Genomic DNA, 21,306 nt, shown 5'->3' on the forward strand with positions numbered 1-21,306 from the left:
GCACGCAGTTATAGCGACTGCGGTCAAATGCGATTTAACAGCACGCACGCAGTGACACCAACTGCCTTTAGTTGCTATTAAACAGCACGCACGCAGTAATAGCGACTGCGGTCAAATGCGATTTAACAGCATGCACGCAGTGACACCAACTGCCTTTAGTTGCTATTAAACAGCACGCAGTAATAGCGACTGCGGTCAAATGCGATTTAACAGCACGCACGCAGTGACACCAACTGCCTTTAGTTGCTATTAAACAGCACGCACGCAGTAATAGCGACTGCGGTCAAATGCGATTTAACAGCACGCACGCAGTGACACCAACTGCCTTTAGTTGCTATTAAACAGCACGCACGCAGTAATAGCGACTGCGGTCAAATGCGATTTAACAGCACGCACGCAGTGACACCAACTGCCTTTAGTTGCTATTAAACAGCACGCACGCAGTAATAGCGACTGCGTTTCTGTGCAATTCAATAGCCCAGTTGCATTAACAGCGACTGCGCTTCTGTGCAAATAAATTGCACACGTTCAGTAACAGGTAATGCGTCTGTGTGTGCAATTAACTAGCACACGTTAAATAACACAGAATAATTATATTTAAAGTAAATCCCTAATACAGGCAATACAACACGTTAGAGCGCTGCATGTAGAACAATCTCCTGCCTGATAGATAAACTAGCTGAGCTGTACAGTTTATAAATATATTGACAACGCCTAAGGATGTGAATATATTCTCTACAAACTGTACTTTTAACTATACTGACTACACTTCCTACTCTATCTATCTTTCTATCTATCTATCTATCTATCTAGTTAAGACACTGTGTCTCTATCTCTCTATCTCTCTCTGTCTGACTGACTGATCTTCTCTAGAACCGCCAACACACTACACTAGGCAGCCGTGCAGGCTGCCTTTTATAGTGGGGGGCGTGTACTAATCCCCCTGAGCCATAATTGGCCAAAGCCACCCTGGCTTTGGCCAATTATGGCTCTTCGTTTTTTGAGCGCTGTGATTGGCCAAGCATGCGGGACATACAGCATGCTTGGCCAATCATCAGCGCTCAACGCCCCAGTGAATTATGGGACGTTTTGCGTCACTCGAATTTGGCGCGAACGACCCGTTTTGTTCGAGTTTCGACGAACGATCGAACGACCGATGTTCGAGTCGAACATACGTTCGAATCGAACGCGGAGCTCATCCCTACTCACTAACACAGATTTAGACAGATTTGTAAACAATGTTTGAGAGAATATGTTTTCTAGATGCTTAAATGGACCTGTAATAAAGAGAATTAAAACACTTAAAAAAAAAATTGAAAAGAAAAAAAGAAGAGGGGGCAACTACGAAATGTACCGTAAATGAGGAGCAAAAAAGGGTTAGACCTGAAACAGTATATAAAATGTTAACATATACTGCAGGGTGTGATGAAAATAACTGGGCTAAAAAGCTTCCCAAGGAAAAGAAGCAGCTGAAGCTGGTAATAATAGATGAGGCATTTGATATTCTATAATTATATATTATTATCAACAGAACCGATTCTGTTCTTAAGGACAAATTAGGTTAACTCTTGAGTAGTGCAGAAGACCAGCAGAACAGAAGATAAGAACATCTGCTGTAAGTAAAACTCTCTCTCTCTTTTCTAACCCATGAAGAAAAGAGCAAAGTCAGGTACCAGAACCTGAAATAGTACAACGGATACCAATAAATGACTCGGCTTTAAAAAAAAAAAAAAAGCTGCATCCATAGAAACACTGAAAATGGGAAAATCTGCAAAATGTTTGTAAAAATATGTATGAGAAGTGCACACGGTCCTATCACAATGAACACTGGGTACAGCCTAAAAGGGCCTGGTTAAAAAGATTCTGTTTATTGTATATACTGCACAAATATGCCACAGGCCTGGCACCCACAATTTATGCTTTAAACTATATTTAAACCCAAAATGTTTTTCTTCACTTTGGATAGAATAGGGATTGCCTGTAAGCATGGCAGCAAATGTAAACCAAAGCTCAAGTTGCATTTCGACCTCAAAGATCTTGCATCAGTCAAATTAACGTAAGCTGTAATTAGGGCACAGTCACATTAATGGCACCATTCTTTGCATTCAGTTACCCTTTTGAAAAAAAATATTTTTGTTCTTTTATTTAAAAAATAAATAAAATCCCCCTTTATAAAACAGACTGGTGAGGGGCTCTTCTGACACTTTTCTTCACTAGGGATACTGCACGTGTCTGCTGACCAGAGGAGAGCAGTATACCTTGTCATTAGAACAGCAGTGTATAATGATGATGTCTATGCCTGTGTTCTGAAAAGTAATTGACATGGGACATTCCACATTTGTTTCTAATATGGCTATCTGGAAGTTGGTTAAAGTGGTTGTAAACACTTGCATATACCTAGTGAAGTGACTGGCCTCAGGTGATGCATAGAGATGAAAAAAAATCCTCCAACATACGTTGTATCTGTCTATCTACAGTCCTTTCTTCTCTACAGCCATTCAAAGTGCTGCATTTTAAAGCATTTCTAAAGGTTAAGAAAAAGGGGGCAGAGAGCTGAAGTCACACTTTGCAAAGCTCCATTAAGAGGTCTCTGAAAGCTGATTGGAAGGAAGGGGCACACCCCCCTCCACACTGCTCACAGGAACAGAGCTGAAGGTGTCAATCAGCTGGAGGTCCCTCCCCGTCACCATTTTTCTCTTAGTGTCAGGAAAACTTGAGTGATTCATGCTGATAGCAGAGGAATGAAGCAGCAGGCAAAAGTAACGCTTCTAATTGAGACAAGTAAACACTATAGAGGGATATGCTTTGCTCATATTTCATTTCTACGGTTTACAATGACTTTAATGAAGGATGGTCTCAGAGCGCAGATTGCCCAAGTAAGAAATGACCTTATGGGGTTACAAAACCCCCCTCTGTAGATTTCATTCTGAGTGGTTTAATATAAAATCGCTTTGGGTATGGTTTGAATAGCATTATATTTTTCTTGCAGATGAATACAGATTCAAACCAGTTGAAGAAGTCAAGTACATGAAAAATGGGGAGGAGGAGGAACAGAAAATAGTAACCAGGAACCAAGAAAACCTGGTAAGTTTTAATTGGTTAAAAGGGGTGTTCCCTTTTAACATGGACACATTATGCCCACCCAATAGCATGATGTATACCAATATGGCCATCAGTGTTGCCAACCTACCAGATTACAATTTACTGGCACGACACCCGAAATTTACTGGCGCAGCCACGTTTTTACTGGCATTTCACAAAAGTTACTAAATTACATTTTTAGGTACAAATTTCAGTATTTAAGCTACAAACAAGTACGCTAGGCAAATAGCAATGTGATTTAAAGGATCACTAAAGGAATATTTTTTTTTAGCTAAATAGCTTCCTTTACCTTACTGCAGTACTGGTTTCATGTCCTCATTGTTCGTTTTTGCTTTGAAGTAGCTGTAATTCTGCTGTGATCTCCACACTTCCTGCTTGTCTGGCTCCTTATGAAAAATCTCATGGCAGCTTTTCACTGTGGTCCAAGCTGTGTGTCTAAAACTCCTCAGAACCAATCAGATTCATTTTAAAAACAAAACACTGCCCTGGATTTGTTTGTTTTTGTTCTGTGGGTCTCTTTACTTCACAGAAACATGAAACCAGTTTAAAAACGAAAGTGAAACTAGAGGCACATTATATGATTGAATTTAATCTATTTTTAATCATTTTTAAAAGGAATCAGTTAACTTTTATGTCTCTATACCCTGTAAACAGTCATTTCAGCAAAACATTTTTTTCCTTTAGTGACCCTTTAAGGGAGATATTAAGGTAAAAAAACATTTTTTTGTTATTTTCGATATAAAAAGGGAAAATTATTCACATCACCCCCTGCCTCCATCCCCCTCTGCCACCAACACCCCCTGCCTTCACCCCCCTCTGCGGTGCCACAATCTCCCCCTGCCTCCAATCTCCCTCTGTCTTCAATCTCCCCCAGGCCCCCTGCCTCCAATCACACCCTGCCTCCATCGTCCCCTGCCTCCATTCCCCTCTGTGGTGCCACCAACAACCCCTGTCTCAATCCCCACCCTCTGCAATGCCACCATCCCCCTCTGCAGTGCCACTAACACCCCTGCTTCCAATCACCCCCTGCTTCCATTGTCCCTTGCCTCCATCCCCCTCTGCGGTGCCACCAACAACCCCTGTCTCCATCCCCCACCCTCTGCGATGCCAGCATCCCCCTCTGTGGTGCCACCAACACCCCATGCCTCCAATCACCCCCTGCCACCAACACCCCCCTGCCTCCAATATCCCCCTGCCTCCATCCCCCTCTGCAGAGCCATCACAGCCACCATCACCCCCTGCCTCCAATCTCCATGCGCAGTTCCAAGCCCAACCGATTTCGGCTATTTTTACTGGCACATTTCCGCAACCACGGACATTTACGAACGGGGGGGGGGGAGTGCCCGTTTTTACGAACTGTCCGTAAAAATACGGATGGTTGGCAACACTGATGGCCATGTAAAAAGGTAAGTGGATTCAGGACAAAGATCACATTTGTGAGCACCCTTCCTCTTAAACTTATAAATTGCAGCGTTCTTCGGGACTGCAAAATCAGGATGGGCCCAAGCTGCCACCCCTGCTCTGCCCAAGGTTCTGAAAATGCCACACATTAAACTAAGGAAGGCCTTTAGTGATGTCTGTTAATACGGGAAATGCTTGGCGTCCCAGACTACAAAGGGCAAGATGCTTTGTACCCTTTTTATAAAGTTGTTAGTGGCTTGAGGGCAGGTGCCCTTTTTTTGTGCAATTTTACATTCCTAAAGCTAAGAATGTAATTTTTAAAGCGGCAAATGTCATATTCATCGCACCTTTGTTTACATGTTCAAAGAGCACATTTAATAAGATTTCCCCTTCATTGACCAAGTGGCAATTGTTGCTTGCTGTACCATACTCCCTAAAGGCAAACCAGCCAAAGTCCCGTTAACTGCACATTTGTTGAAAACCTTTATCACCCACCTCGTTTTTTCTTTAGCTGTACAGGACACAAGATCTTTTGCCCTTAACCATAGGGTTTATGCAGCTACCTAGATCACTTTCCTCCTGGCAGCAGCGTCTTGGCAGAAAAAAACGCTTGTAAATGCATATGTAACGTGTCTAGGCATCGTCAAGCACTTGACCGTTAATGCATTTCAATGAATACTTAAGTGCTAAATGAGCCTACTGTTAACGCATGTATATATGCATCCAAAGTTTTTCTGCCAAATTGCTGCTGCTCTTGGATGCACTGGCAGTGGGGGTTTCTGCCTTTAAATGCATGCATGGATTCATAGGCATAGGTGTGTTTAGAGGCTGAAAAAAAAAACGTAGACACCCCTAACAGCAGCAGTAAAAACATCCAGTGGAAAAAAAAGAAAGCTGCAGGAACATCCTATAGAACCCCTCCCATTATAAGATAACTTGGGTTTTCACTAGTGTCCTTAGGTGATGAACTTCTTTTCTCTTAAGAGAAGCTTACCAATTTTATCAAGGTTTCTGGCTGCACCATATCCACTGCAGCTTCTCTTTGCAGTTTCTGGATCAGTGGATTCCTTGGCTGAGCCTTGGAAGTATATACCTGGACCCGGCTAAAATGAAGATGCAGGGCTGACCTGTAACGTTGATTCAGCACTGGATCTTGTAAGGGCACTCACCTTTGTGTGTGAAGCATAGTGTTGAGTTAGTATTGGTCCCTTTTTTAATAAGTTCTTCAAAAAAATCCTAAGTTGGGAATACTCCAGCTAATATCCTTGCGTGTGTTATGTACCCTTTAGCATCTCCCTTAGAGGCTTTAAAGTGCTTTCAGGGAGGGCATTAAAAAAAACTGGTTTGCCCTAAATTGGAGTCATTGGACCTTCGTAGGCTGAAATAGTTATAGTTTTAATTAAATTATTCCAAATTATAAGAAGTGGTGATAATAAAAGAGGGTAAGTCCATTGTTTTCTGATGTTTTTAGGGGGTATCCATGTCAAAGACAGGGGGGGGGGGGATCTGTGCTTCTATCTGGGCCCATTGCTTATCCTTGAAGTGAAATATACTATCTTTGAGTCAGACCTAAACCGTATTGAGCATCTATGAGGCATCCTCAAATGGAAGGCTGAGAAGCGCAAGGTCTCTAACATCCACCAGCTCCGTGATGTCGTCGTGGAGGAGTGAAAGAGGACCCCAGTGGCAACCTGTGAAACTCTGGTGAACTCCATGCCCAAGAGGGTTAAGGCAGTGCTGGACAATAATGGTGGTCACACAAAATATTGACACTTTTGGCCCAGTTTGGACATTTTTACTTAGGGGTGTACTCACTTTTGTTGCCAGCTGTTTAAATATTAATGCCTGTGTGTTGAGTTGTTTTGAGAGGACAGGAAATTTACACGGTTATACAAGCTGTACACTCACTACTTTACATTATAGCAAAGTGTAATTTCTTCAGTGTTGTCACATGAAAAGATAATAAAATATTTGCAAAAATGTGAGGGGTGTACTCACTTTTGTGAGGTGTGTGTGTGTGTGTATATGTATGTGTATATATGTATATGTGTGTGTATATATATATATATATATATATATATATATATATATATATATATCGTGTGTGTGTGTGTGTATGTGTGAGTAAGTGAAAAACTTGTAAAGCGCAACACATGCAAACTGAATCGCCTCTGGGCGCTGTTTCCATTCCATGGGTAAGGAAAAAGACCCCTTGACCTCAGAAGAGATGGGTTTTAATCTTTCTCCTGAAGGCCAAGTGATCTGACTCTAATCGGATGGTAGTTGGTAGCGCATTCCACAGCCGAGGTCCCTGGGCTGCAAATCTTCGATCTCCTTTGGACTTGTATTTGACTTTGGGTATTTGGAGTAGGTTTTGTGTGTGTAAAATATATGTTAACCACTTAAGGACCGCCTCCTGCAGATATACGTCGGCAGAATGGCACGACTGGGCACCAGCACGTACCGGTACGTCCTCTTTAAGTGCCCAGCCGTGGGTCGCGGCACAATGCATTTTTATAGAATTTTTTGCTGTGAAAATGACAATGGTCCCAAAAATGTGTCAAAATTGTCCGATGTGTCCGGCATAATGTCGCAGTCACGAAAAAAAAAATTTTAGTAGTAAAAAATAAATAAATAATAAAACTATCTCCTATTTTTGTAAACGCTATAAATGTTGCGCAAACCAATCGATAAAAGCTTATTGCGATTTTTTTACCAAAAATAGGTAGAAAAATACGTATCGGCCTAAACGGAGGAAAAAATATGTTTTTTTTTTATATCTTTTTGGGGGATATTTATTATAGCAAAAAGGAAAAAATATTGAATTTCTTTCAAAATTGTCGCTCTATTTTTGTTTATAGTGCAAAAAATAAAAATCGCAGAGGTGATCAAATACCACCAAAAGAAAGCTCTATTTGTGGGGAAAAAAGGACGCCAATTTTGTTTGGGAGCCACATCTCACGGCCGCGCAATTGTCAGTTAAAGCGACGCAGTGCCGAAACGCAAAAACTGGCCAGGTCCTTTACCTGCATAAAGGTCCAGGTCTTAAGTGGTTAATATTAATTTTTGATATTAGGTGGAAATCAGCCTTATTCCTCTAATTGCCATCTATTCTCCACCTCAGAGCTGGTGAATCTGGAAGGGAGATATTTCAGTGTAAGGGCTGTGAGATTTCATAAACTGTCCGTTTGTGACAGAACGGTCATGTACTGTGATGAGAAACCGTGATCCTGTTCTCTGCTCTTTATCTCAGATACATAAACCGAAACACACCAGAGGATCGCGGCTGATCTCTGTTTCATAAACGGACACCTATGTGGTGTGTTTCTATCTCCGATCATCACAGTGTGATGTATGTGTCGGAGGATAGAACCATAGCAAGTAGCGAGAAATACAAGGCATTTTAAACTTTTGTTGAAAGGTCATTGCCTGATGTTTTTGGGATTTTTTCTGAAATTACAGTATCTCTTTTTTTAATTATTAAGCCTCACATGGAAGTAGGTAAACTTTTAACATTATATTTCATTTTTTTTTTTACTCCTCTATATTTTTTTTTTTTCCAGGAGAAAAGTGCCACTCATAATATTCGTCCTAAAAACAGTAATGAAGCGCAAGGAGCAGGGTATCCAAATCGAATAAAGTAAGTCTCTATCAAGTTCTCATTTATGAATTAGCATACTGCTATGTTTTAGCACTGTATTGCCAATTACTCCGTTAAAAAAATGAATTAAAAATTATAGACAACTTTTTTCCGTTAACCTTTTTTTACCCAAGGGCCCAGATTCAGGTAGAATCGCGCAATATTTGCGTGGGCAAAGAGCAAAAATTTTTCTCTGCGCCCACGCAAATATTGCGCTTTGTCCGCGATTCACGGAGCAGTTGCTCCGTAAATTGCGCAGGCGATATGCTAAATAGCCCTGCGTAAGGGCGCCTAATGTAAATGATCCCGCCGGGGGCGGGAATCATTTAAATTAGGCGCGCTCCCGCGCCGAGCGAACAGCGCATGCTCCGTCGGGAAACTTTCCCGACGTGCATTGCGGCAAATGACGTCGCAAGGACGTCATTTGCTTCTAAGTGAACGTGAATGGCGTCCAGCGCCATTCACGGTTCACTTACGTAAACGACGTAAAATTTGAACGTCGCGAGCGGGAAGCGCAGCTATACTTTAGCATTGGTTGCGCCTGCTATTAGCAGGAGCAGCCTTATGCTAAAGTGGCCGTACGGAAACTCCGTACCTTGCGTGCGCAGGGCCCGCGCAACTTTTGTGAATCGGTGGTAGTATGCAATTTGCATACTATACGCCGATCACAATGGCCGCGCCCCCTAGCGGCCAACGCAAGAATGCAGCCTGGGATGTGAAGGCATAAGGAGGCTTATGTCTGTCACATCCTAGGCTGCAGTCGGTGTAACGAGGTTCCTGAATCAGGAGCACTCGTTACACCGGAGCAAGTAAGCCCTTGCGCCACGCAACCTATGGTTGCGCGGGCGCAAGTGCTTCTTGAATCTGGCCCAAGGATTTTAAAATGCCTATGAAATGTTACTTGCTCCTAGACCCCATTTTAGCATGATGTTCAAAACATTCACCTATCATGACCATGAACCCCCTTAGATCTGGTTCACTTATTTATGTGAATATTTTTCAATAAATAATGGATTTTTCTCGATATCAAAGCGTATGTGACTGCCAGAGCATAGGGAAGGGGAAGTTGCCAGGATCAGGCTTACAGCCTGGAGGGAGCATGTGGAAGCGAGACATTGGTTAAGAAAAATTGCTTTTTGCAGTCCCCTAGGCCTAAATGAGCATTTAATCCTTGCAGCGCAGGGGCAGCCCCACTGCGCAGATTGTTTATTTTTTTTTCAGCTTTAACCGCTTGCTTACTGGACACTTAAACCCCCTTCCTGCTCAGGCCAATTTTCAGCTTTTATCATTTTTTTTCACACAGACAGAGCTTTCTTTTGGTGGCATTTAACTCACTGCTGGATTCTTTTTTTTTTTTTTTTTTTTTTTTTTTGCTAAAAATAAAAAAATAAAGTTTCATAGTTTGTTATAAAATTTTAAAAACAGGTAATTTTTCTCCTTCATCGATGTGCGCTGATGAGGCAGCACTGATAGGCTGCACTGATGAGGCGGCACTGATGGGCACTGACAGGTGGCACTGATAGGTGGCACCGGTGGGCATAACTGATTTGTACCTGTAGGTGGCACTCGTGGGCACTGGCACTGTGAATCGGGACCGATGTCCCTCCGTCAGAAGCCGGTGATCAGCTTCCCCCATCCCTCACATTGGCTGACAGCTGATCACATGGTAAAGGGCCAGGTTTAGCCCTTATGCCAATCTGTGATCAGCTGAGTCTCATTGACCGTCAGCTATATATAATTTATCTAAGCACCATGCAGCAAATGTCCCACCTGCGAAAAAGTATGGGAATATGTGCAAGTGAGTCCTCCAAACACTATAATCAGTCTGGCAAAACTGCAAAATTTGTTAGATAGCCAAATCTTGTATAATTTATTTAAATGAATAAACAAATGTGGTTGGAAAGAAAGTGTCTTTTAAATACCCAAGTGATTTCTCCAAACACAGTTATCCATCTACAGATGAATAGCTTGAAATGTATGAGGCACTTAGCCAAGTCTCCTATGCCATTAGATTAAAATGGAGCCAAACCACGTTTGCACATTGTGTATCTAGATAGGCTCTTTTAGTGGATATACATAAATGCATATGTCTTACAATCAACAACCACCATGCTGTAAATGAAAACCAGGATCCAACCATCCCCCAAATGTCAGTCATTGCTTTGTTTAAAGTAGTCCATATAAAACCATATGTCTTCATTTAAATAAAAAAAAAAAAAAAAAAAAAGCTAATCTGACACTCCTGTGGCAGCTGTATCCACAGCTGAATCACCATAACAATATGGAATAAAATCTCTATTTGTAATGGCATCTACAACCATTGCAAGGTGCAAATATGTCTTTGTGCTCCAATTTCATCCTTTTTCCCCTAGTTATGTCCCTGTAGAGCATTGTTTTCTGTCTCTGCGTCCAGCCAGTAGAAGTCAAATAAAAATGTCTGTCATTAAGGCAGAGGGAGCCCTGCAATAATAAGAATAATGTAATAATAAGTAATGCTTGGCAAAATAACTTTAGGGTGGAGTGGTTGAGAAAGGAATATACAGTTACTTGCATCTTTTCTATTTACTAATGTGCATTTTGTAGACTTCTCCTTCAAGAATCTACAGAAACCAGCAATTTAAAAGTATCAGATAGTTACAATAGTTATAATAGGTAAGCTTATATCAGCAACAAATACATACAGTTGTGCTCATAAGTTTACATACCCTGGCAGAATTTATGATTTCTTTGCCATTGTCAGAGAATATGAATGATAACACAGAAACTTTTCTTTCATTCATGGTTAGTTAGGCTAAAGCCATTTATTATCAATCAACTGTGTTTACCCTTTTTAAATCATAATGACAACATAAACAAATCAATCTGCCTGTACGTCCTCAGTTTATATTTTGTAAGGCCCCAGTGTTGAGGGATCTGGTCGCCCCTGGGGTGGTGGATCCTCCAGTGATTAAAAGTAACCAGTTATTCATGAATCTAGGATTAAAGACTTCATAACTTAGAACACAGAGTGTGTGGTATACATGCTAGAGTGCGATTGTGGCCTCCAGTGACCAAAAAAGTCACTCAGTGCCCGGGTTAGGTGAACATGTGAGTAATATTAAAAACACACAATGAGACCCCAGATGTTTGAAATTTTAGGGGATTGAAAAGGTTGGTAGACATTGGAGGGGGAGGGTAATTTTGTCAGGCGATTGAGTCAAAGGGAATCTTTTTGGATTTGCGAGAAAAAAAAAAAGTTCTAAGGCCTCTGGAATTAAATGTCAAATTTGATCTCAATTGTTTCATTTCGGATAAATGATTGTCAATTGTATACCTTCCCCTCTTTTGATTGAATTTTATACATATATAATTTTTCCCCCTTTTTATTATATTTGCTGAGATTTTTAATGTGTTTTATAAAGATTGTCCATTATTAATAGTTGCTTATTGTTTTTTGATTTGTATGTCTGATGGCCACGGGTGACAAATCAGTTAGTTTATTTTTATCTTATGTTAATAGTGTTGTAGCTGTGCTGACACGGTTTGTGTAGTAATTTGGTTTTGTTAAATATCAGCGACCCTTTTCCTTTGCTGCGGAGAACTGTTTGGTTACGGTTTCCGGGATTGGCAATCAGTGAGAGGTGTGCAAGCGCTGGATGGGTGGCATCATTGTTGCCTTGACTATATATATATATATATATATATATATATATAGCTGGGTCACGTTTGTGGCTCCGCCCTGCTGACGAAGTCCCATAGGACGCAACGCGAACGGGAGGAGGAGCCACGTTCCTCTGACATCACCTGCTGCCATCGCATCTAACGTGTATCAATGCGAGCTGCAAGGTGGCTATGCTTTTTGCTGTAAAACAAGACGTCTACTTTGTAAGTGCAATTTTTTCATATTAAAGTGCATGGTTATATACTCAGTGAACACTTAGATTGTTATATATATTTCATGACTATGTGATGATGGTTTCCCTAAGAATTTTATCTGGACCTGGCTGTTTTCCTTCCTCAGTTTCATAACCCCATATGAGTGTGTACACTGTGCTTTTGACCTATCTGTGAGAACATAGGTCAATTACTGAAGGTGAGCGAAGCACTATTTGTGTTGGTGGCGGGCTCACTTTCACAAAGAGATAAGTGTCCTGGTGTCTGGTGAATTTCAAGCACACAGATCTTTTTAAGGACTTTCCTTGTATGTCATTTATCATTATGGACATTCCTTAGGATTAGTATGTGCTGCACTCTTTTGATCATTTTATTTCTTTTGGGCTTCAGAATTTCCCTGGTGTTCAGCTGTGTATCTTTCATTTAGTTGTATTGAGGTTTGCGCTGATTGATTTTAACTTTTTTAAGAAACAAATCAAATGACCCTGATCAAAAGTTTACATACCTTGGTGATTTTGACCTGATAACATGCACACAAGTTGATACAAAGGGGTTTAAATGGCTAATAAAGGTAACCATCCTCATCTGTGATATGTTTGCTTGTAATTAGTGTGTGACTGTCAGTGCTGGGACAAGGCCATTTGGTGCCCAGGGCGAAGATGGCAAACTGCGCCCCCCCCCCCCCGTTTTTAAGAAACGCTGGCATTTGATGGGGCAAACTGGCAGCACACTGGCGGCAATTGATGGGGCAAACTGGCAGCACACTGGCGGCAATTGATGGGCACACTGGCGGCAATTGATGGGCACACTGGCAGCAATTGATGGGGCAAACTGGCAGCACACTGGTGGCAATTAATGGGCACACTGGTGGCAATTGATGGGCACACACTGGCAGCAATTGATGGGGCACACTGGAAGCAATTGATGGTTACAGTGGCTTTGTTTGATGGCACAGTGGCTGCATTTGATGGGCACAGTGGCGACAATTGATGGCACAGTGGCTGCGTGTGATGGGCACAGTTTCTGCATGTGATGGGCACAGTGGCTCTGTTTGATGGCACTGTGGCTGCATTTGATGGGCACAGTGGCTGCGTGTGTTGGCACAGTGGCTGCGTTTGATGGGCACAGTGGCTGCGTTTGATGGGCACAGTGCCTGCTTTTTATGGGCACAGTGGCTGCTTTTGATGGGCACAGTGGCTGCGTGTGATGGGCACAGTTTCTGCGTGTGATGGGCACAGTTTCTGCGTGTGATGGGCACAGTGGCTGCGTGTGATGGGTACAGTGGCTGCGTTTGATGGCACAGTGGCTGCATTTGATGGCACAGTGGCTGCATTTGATGGGCACAGTGACTGTGTTTGATGGGCACAGTGGCTGCGTGTGTTGACACAGTGGCTGCGTGTGTTGGCACAGTGGCTGCGTTTGATGGGCACAGTGGCGACAATTGATGGCACAGTGGCTGCGTGTAATGGGCACAGTTTCTGCATGTGATGGGCACAGTGGCTAGGTTTGATGGCACAGTGGCTACGTGTGATGGGCACAGTTTCTGCATATGATGGGCACAGTGGCTGTGTGTGTTGGCACAGTGGCTGCGTGTGTTGGCACAGTGGCTGCGTGTGATGGGCACAGTGGCTGCGTTTTATGGGCACAGTGGCTGCGTTTGATGGGCACAGTGGCTGCGTTTGATGGGCACAGTGGCGACAATTGATGGCACAGTGGCTGCGTGTGATGGGCACAGTTTCTACGTGTGATGGGCACAGTGGCTGCATTTGATGGGCACAGGACTGCGTTTGATGGGCACAGCGACTGCGTTTGATGGGCACAGCGACTGCGTTTGATGGGCACAGTGGATGCTTTTGATGGGCACAGTGGCTGCTTTTGATGGGCACAGTGGCTGCTTTTGATGGGCACAGTGGCTGCTTTCGATGGGTACAGTGGCTGCTTTTGATGGGCACAGTGGATGCTTTTGATGGGAACAGTGGATTCTTTTGATGGGCACAGTGGCTGCTTTTGATGGGTTGCATGGCTCATTTAAAATAACACAAAAAAAAATAAAAAAATTATCTGACATTTTTTATTAATAAGTTCTGGTCACCTCACCTCAGTCAGCCCCTCAAGAGCCCCCCCCCTCTTAGCCATTTTATTATCTGCTTACTTTGCAGTTCAGAAGTCCGTTTTGTAGCAGACACAGGTTCCAGCTAGAGCCAGGCAGGCTCCTCGTCCTCGTCGGCGGCTCCTCCTCTCTAGCTCCCAGGCTGTGAGTCACATCATAGGCAGCACCGACACAGCTCCCTGCGCACCCCTCGGAGTCCTCCATCTCCCCCCTCGCCTCCGGCCGTGATTGGTGTGACGTCACGCCGCTGGCAGGGAGGGACTAAGACTCCTCCGTAGGGGGAGTAAGCAGACAGGGAAGGGAGCAGGGGCGGGAGGTGGCGGACCCGGATACAGGAGTGGCGAGCGGCGCGTACACGGCAGTCGGCACGCTGGCAATGACACACAGGTCACTTCACCTGCGGCTGCGCCCCCCCTCCTTTACAAAATGGTAGCGCCCAGGGCACTGGACCCTTCTGCCCCTGCCTTGTACCGGCCCTGGTGACTGTGTATAAAAGGTCAAGGAGTTTCTGGACTCCTGACAGACCCTTGCAACTTTCATCCTGTGCTGCACTGATGTTTCTGGATTCTGAATCCTGGGGAAAGCAAAAGAATTGTTAAAGGATCTGCGGGAAAAGAGAGTTGAACTGTATAAAACAGGAAAGAATATAAGAAGATATCCGAGGAATTGAGAATGCCAATCAGCAGTGTTAAAAATATAATCAAGAAGTGGAAAATGGGAGGATCTGTTGAAACACAGGACTCTGAAAACATGTGGTGTGGCTGTTTCAAGATGTACAATAAGGAGGCACTTGAAGAAAGATGGGCTGCATGGTCGAGTCGCCAGGAGAAAGCCATTACTATGAAAATGCCACAAAGTATCCCACTTGCAATACGCCAAACAGCACAGAGACGAGCCTCAAACCTTCTGGCACAAAGTCATTTGGAGTGATGAGACCAAAATTTTGCTTTTTGACCACAACCATGAACGCTACGTTTTGAAAGGAGTAAACCAGGCCTATGATGAAAGGTACGGAGGTGGATCGCTGATGTTTTGGGGATGTGAGAGCTACAAAGGCACAATAAATTTGGTCAAAATTGTTGGCAAGATGACTGCAGTATCAAAAAATACTGGAGGAACATTTGCATTCATCAGCCAGGAAGCTGCACATGGGACGTAGCAAAAAAACAAAAGAACAAAAGCTGGACAGCCGCACTCCAAAATTTTCTTTAAAAGAGATGTCTTTATTTTCAACTGTGCATACAGTCACTGCAAGCCCACAAAAATCAGTATGGCCAACGTTTCGCACTGGCGTCAGTGCTTAGTCATGACTAAGCACTGACGCCAGTGCGAAACGTTGGCCATACTGATTTTTGTGGGCTTGCAGTGACTGTATGCACAGTTGAAAATAAAGACATCTCTTTTAAAGAAAATTTTGGAGTGCGGCTGTCCAGCTTTTGTTCTTTTGTTTTTTTGCTATTACCGCATTGCCAGCACCCTGGTGGTTCAACAACCCCTGATCATCACGAGGCTCACCTGGAGCGGTGAGAATTCTGTCTGTGTGTCTACTCTGGATTGTGCACATGGGACGTACTTGGACATTCCAACATGACAATGATCCAAAACACAATGCCAAGTTGACCTGTCATTGGCTAATGCAGAATAAAGTGAAGGTTCTGGAGTGGCCATCTCAGTCTCCTGACCTCAATATCATTGAGCAACTCTGGGCAGATCTCAAACATGCAGTTCATGCAAGACAGCCCAATAATTTACAGGAACTGGAGACTTTTTGTCAAGAAGAATGGGCAGCTTTACCATCTAAGAAGATAAAGAGCCTCATTCACAAATACCACAAAAGACTTCAATCTGTCATTGATGTTAAAGGGGCAATACATGGTATTGAGAACTGGGGTATGTAAACTTTTGATCAAGGTAATTTCGGTAGTTTCTGTTATGATTTAAAAAGAGTAAACACAGTTGACTGATAATAAATGGCTTCAGCAAAACACTAACCATGAGTGAAAGAAAAGTTTGTGTTATCATTCATATTCTCTGAAAAAAACTCTGCCAGGGTATGTAAACTTATGAGCACAACTGTATGCGGTAATAACAGCACAAGACCACAGCCCAAATGCAGGTAATTTTTTTTTTATCTCTCTTTAACCACTTCAATAATGGACCCTTTCACCCCCTGCCTGTCCAGAGCAATTTTCAGCTTTCAGTGCTGTTTCCCTTTAAATGACAATTGCCCGGTCATGCAACAATGTACCCATATGCAATTGTTATCATTTTTTGGGACAATGCTTTCTTTTGGTGGTGATTAAGCACCACTTGGCTTTTTATTTTTTGCTAAAAAAAAAAACTAGATATAAAAAAATATATAATTTTTTTCTTTTTCACTAAAGTATGCTATGATGATGTGCACTGGTGAAGCTCCACTGATGTGCACTGGTGAGGCTTTACTGATAATCAGTGCCAATATCTGGCAAGTCTGTTTACATGTGACCAGCTGAGATTGAATAAAGTACACAGTGGTCACAGAGCATGCCTGATACGGGCACGTGGGAGGATGTCCATGGATGTCCTCCCAGAAGTGGAGAGCCATGCTGTAGTGATCTTTTGGCTATACACGGGTGGGAACCAGTTAAAATGTGCCCCTGGAGGTTTAGAAAACAATCTTGGCTGCAATACTCACCTTTAATCTGGACCTGTGCCCTGCAATACCTCTTCTTTGCCACAAGATTGTCTTCTGGGTTTAACCCCTTCACATCGACCTATGCAAATATGTGGCCCCACTGGACTGGGATTTTTTCTGTGGGGCCGCATCTTTGCGCATCTGTATTCGTGCTGGGAGCGTGCCACACGGCGCGCTACCAGCACAGAGACCGGGGTCTCACAGAGCGCCACGGGCCCCATTCTAATGATCGGGACCTGGAACTGACTATTTTTTGACAATAAGGACTATACATTGTATCCCTTGCAGAGATAGAAAAAAAAGTGTGCGTAGAAACTAAAAAATAATAAAAAAAATGCCTATATAAAGGTTTGATCTAGGTTGGTGCCAGGGTTAGCGTTTGTTAAGGTCAGCGTTTTTTGGACAGGATTTATTTTGTATTTTTTAATTGGCATCAAGGTCAAAGTGCTTTAGGTAGGATTTTAAAAAAGGGAAAATGTGCACTATTGTTTTTTTGTGTTTGTTTGGGTACAAACTGATAAAGTGAAACATTTCCACCCTTTTTCTACTTTATTTAGTCCCCTTGGAATATAGCAAAATTAGGGACTCATGAATAAATACAACTTAAAGTGTTTCTAAAGCCTGAATTTTTTTTTTTACCTTAATGCATGCCCTGCCTCCCCTTACCTGAGCTTAATTTCAATCAAGCGATGTATGTGAGAGCAGCAGATCTCTTGGGTCTCTCCCTCCTTATTGGCTCAGACACAGCAGGAAGAGCCATTGGCCATTGGCTACTGCTGCTGTCAATCACAACCAGTGAGGAAGGAGCAGGAAAAGAGCATGCACAAGTGCCCCCATAGCAAGCGGCTTGCTATGGGGGCACTCGGGAGGGGGAGAAGCAGACAACACCAGAAGGGGACCCCAGAAGAGGAGAAATGGGGGCTGCTCTGTGCAAAACCATTGCACAGAGCTGGTATAAGTATAAAAAAATATTAGAAAAAATAAGACAAAGCTTTACGATCCTTTAAACGATTTACTCTTCAAAACCTACAACAGTGAATTTTGCTTGGAAATTTTTATAATGGCATTTTCCTTAGGTTAGTATGAGGCTAAGTTCTGCAGACATCAATCATTCAATCGTGTGCAAGCCAAAAAAACATTTTTTTTCCTTGCATGTGATTGGAGAATTTTCACCATATACACTAAGCCAGGGATATGCAATTAGTGGACCTCCAGCTGTTGCAGAACTACAATTCTCATGAGGCATAGCAAGACTCTGACAGCCACAAGCATGACATCCAGAGGCAGAGGCATGATGGGACTTGTAGTTTTGAAACAGCTGGAGGTCCGCTAATTGCATATCCCTGCACTAAGCTAAGTTAAAATTCACTTTGCAAAGTGGGCATTCTCTATGTGCATCATATTTCCTTGTGTTAAAAGGGCCCATTTATTTACCACTGGTTCTGGGACTAAAAATGCACCTGCGTTTTTTTTTTTTTTCTTTGGTGCTCTGCAAAGCTATGCTTGTATTTTTTTTAGTGTATGCATTGCATTGCGGTGTGGTGAAGGTTGGATGCATTCTTTTTGTGTCTCTGTATGTGTGTTACTCATGAATGGCAATGCATCCCATAGCACATATAGCATGTGGTGTTGTACTTTGTTACCACACACAAATGCCCTTTAACTTAATACATTTCAGCTTACATGTGCTTAGATGTGGTTTCTGCATTTTACAGGCCAAAAAATTTTTTCAAGTACAGAACAATACCTGTTGACTCTGCTAATAAGCTTGTGTCATTGTACCTTTCTGTGCACTGAACTGATATCTCGAACAATGTCATCAGTCTTTCCAGTTCTGTATGTAAAGCACAGAACATGACCACCCTATGTTATGAAGATAAGGAGAGAAGTCTGTGTTTGCAAACAGGGCTCAAGTCCTGCGGGAACGCGTGGGAACGGAGTTCCTGCACTTTTTTCACAGCAGGAACTCAGTTCCATTTGCAGGACTAGAGCAGCCGAGCCGCCCGAGCCAATCCTTCACTAAGCGGCGATGCCCAGCTCGAGTCACTGTCAGGGGCAGGCGAACCTTTAGTAATCCTTTATGTTACTGGCCGCTTCCTGTATATGGATTCATCGGGTAGTGTGCGGGTATTCCGTCACTTCTTCGATGCCGCAATGTCTCCTGGGAGCTTTTCTCATTGTTCCCAGGAGACATTGCGGAGGTCTGCCGCGAGTTATCGCGGGATTTAGAAAAAAACATGCGGTTTAGTAATTATGCAGATGAGCGTATCTTTTTTTTTTTTTTTTGGTGGGGGAGTGGATCTTGGGTGGGAGTTCCCACACTTTTTTCCCCAGGACTTGACCTCTGTTTGCAAACCAATATAGAAGAGCAGCCTAGGGTGAAACCACTGCCCCTAATGAGGTCTACAAAGTGTAATGATGATGTGCAAAGTAATTCATAGCACCCAATGCCATTTTGAACAATGCACACCAATGTGAATTGGTTCCTAAGGACTATTGCACTTTTTTTGTTTGCCATTTCAAATATGTCCACATTTAAGAAAATATTTGCTATGAATGATTGCATTGATGTGATAAATGTGGTTTTGCATTAATATTTTGCTCATTTAATTCATAAAAGAAACAGATAAAATATAACAATGATCTCCTTTTTTTTTTTTTTTTTTTAGTATACATATTTCTGAAAGTCAACAAGAGTTTTTCAGAATGTTGGATGAAAAGATTGAAAAGGTACCGTAATTTGATTAATGCCTAACTCCAGCTCTACCACTTTCCTTTGGTAATTATTCAGGATTACCGATGTAAAAATGACAGCTGGCACTGCAAAGCTTACCCTCACCTTCACGTGGTATGGCTCTGTGTTTTGTATTAGGACAATTAATACTCAGATATGGTCTTCAGAGATTAGTCCATCTACCACATTTCAAGTAGTTTATTGAATGTATTATTTGTTTGTGTGTGTGTGTGTGTGTTTGTCATTCATTTTGATAAATGCAGCACACTTTAAAAATTAATAAAAAAAAATATATATATGTGTTTTTTTTTTGTTTTTTTTTTAGGGTCATGATTACTGCTCAGAAGAGGAGGACATTACATGAACACTACCTCCTGTGAATAGTGTGTAAATATATTTTATGATGCATTACTCACTGGATATTTTTTACTGGACAGTGTATGAAAAGAAGATCTAAATGGCAAATCCTTGAACTGTAGTGTTCAAAGAGGACTACTGAACTAAAATCGGACTACAATACTGTATCCTTGCACATGCTTATAATTATTTCAATCATGCCTGACTGTCATCTGAAAGAAGCTGGCGTATTATTGTAAGAGATTTCAATGCTTCCAGATTTCAATGCTTCCAGTATTTAGAAAGTTTAGTCCGTTGAATGGTTAGAGTGCCCCGCACTGAGTTTTGTGTTTGAGAAAGAAGCGGCAGAGTTGAATGTTGATTTTTTTTTTTTTTTTTTTTAGCTTGGTGAAAGTTCTGGGGTACGTTCCTAACCTACTACTCCTTCCTGCTCTTTATTTTTTCCAAAACAAAACATTTATCACACTCTGGTAACATTTCAACCTGCAGTTTTGCTGCATAGTCGTGTCGACATCCGTTTACTTTCCCCAATTTTTATATATATAATATATACAGTATATATATTTTTATTTTGCTAAAATAAACATTTGTGTTTCATGTTCTTTGTGCGCTTTTATTACAGACAAAAAATATTTTTCACCTTGCAGGGTTGTCTGCATCTAATTCTAGAAGTAGGAACAGTAAAGCACATGACACCACTGTTGTTTGTCCTTTCTTGTATGTAACTTCCCCAAACAATGATACTGTAGGGCTCAGTCATTGAAATCATTTATTTTGACAGTTTTTATTGCCTATTTTCTTGCATTGTTGCGGTATCTTTTGTGCCCAATGGGAAAAGTTGACATTTCCTCAGGGTTATGGGGGTCTGTCCAAAGTTGCCTATGGAAAAATTCACACGGACATGACATACCATTGTTTCTACAGTTACCATGTACATTACATGGCAACTAATAAGATTTGAACTTTTCCCATTGGGCGCAATGGATATTTATAAGATTAATATATAACCTTGAAGAAGCAATAGGTGATAATAGTTACAAAGGTCAGGTGTTGCTATACAAATGCATTAAACTGATATCATTAGCTATATGGCACTGTGATAATTTAGTATTCACATAAAGCTGGATTGGGTTCCCACAGTAATGGCAAAATAAGGAAACCTTTTAGGTAATATGTGAAGACCTGTTCATTTGCTTCCAATGCATTAGCAGCTATAAAGTTAACTGTGCCGTTCTACCAGCAATGCAGCATTCCATATAAAAAACACTCAGCTCAAACTTTTAAACAATTTTATTTATTTCATTTTTATTGGTCACAAGTTCTATATGTGAAAAATGCCTGTTGATGTTCAGATTGGTAAATGTGAGTCATGCAGTGAGAAAATAATGTAGAAGCATCTAAAGCGTGAGTGTAAG

General features: G+C 42.0%; 1 protein-coding gene across 3 annotated transcripts in view; it reads left to right on the top strand.

The window, feature by feature from the left end:
• Positions 1-20,492, top strand: part of C7H1orf21 (chromosome 7 C1orf21 homolog) — a 178,465-nt gene extending 157,973 nt beyond the window's left edge. For 2 of the 3 annotated variants that reach the window (XM_040359799.1, XM_040359801.1), the window contains 4 exons: positions 2,990-3,084; positions 8,067-8,143; positions 19,470-19,530; positions 19,860-20,492. In XM_040359799.1, coding sequence (XP_040215733.1) covers positions 2,990-3,084; positions 8,067-8,143; positions 19,470-19,530; positions 19,860-19,898 — 272 coding nt within the window. In that variant the 3' untranslated portion in view covers positions 19,899-20,492. Of the gene's footprint in view, positions 1-2,989; positions 3,085-8,066; positions 8,144-12,143; positions 12,216-19,469; positions 19,531-19,859 lie in introns of those variants that run through there. The other variant, XM_040359802.1, reaches the window with a different exon arrangement.
• The last annotated feature ends 814 nt before the right edge of the window (positions 20,493-21,306 follow it).

This window comes from Rana temporaria, chromosome 7, assembly GCF_905171775.1.
Source record: "Rana temporaria chromosome 7, aRanTem1.1, whole genome shotgun sequence".
Lineage (NCBI taxonomy): Eukaryota > Metazoa > Chordata > Amphibia > Anura > Ranidae > Rana > Rana temporaria.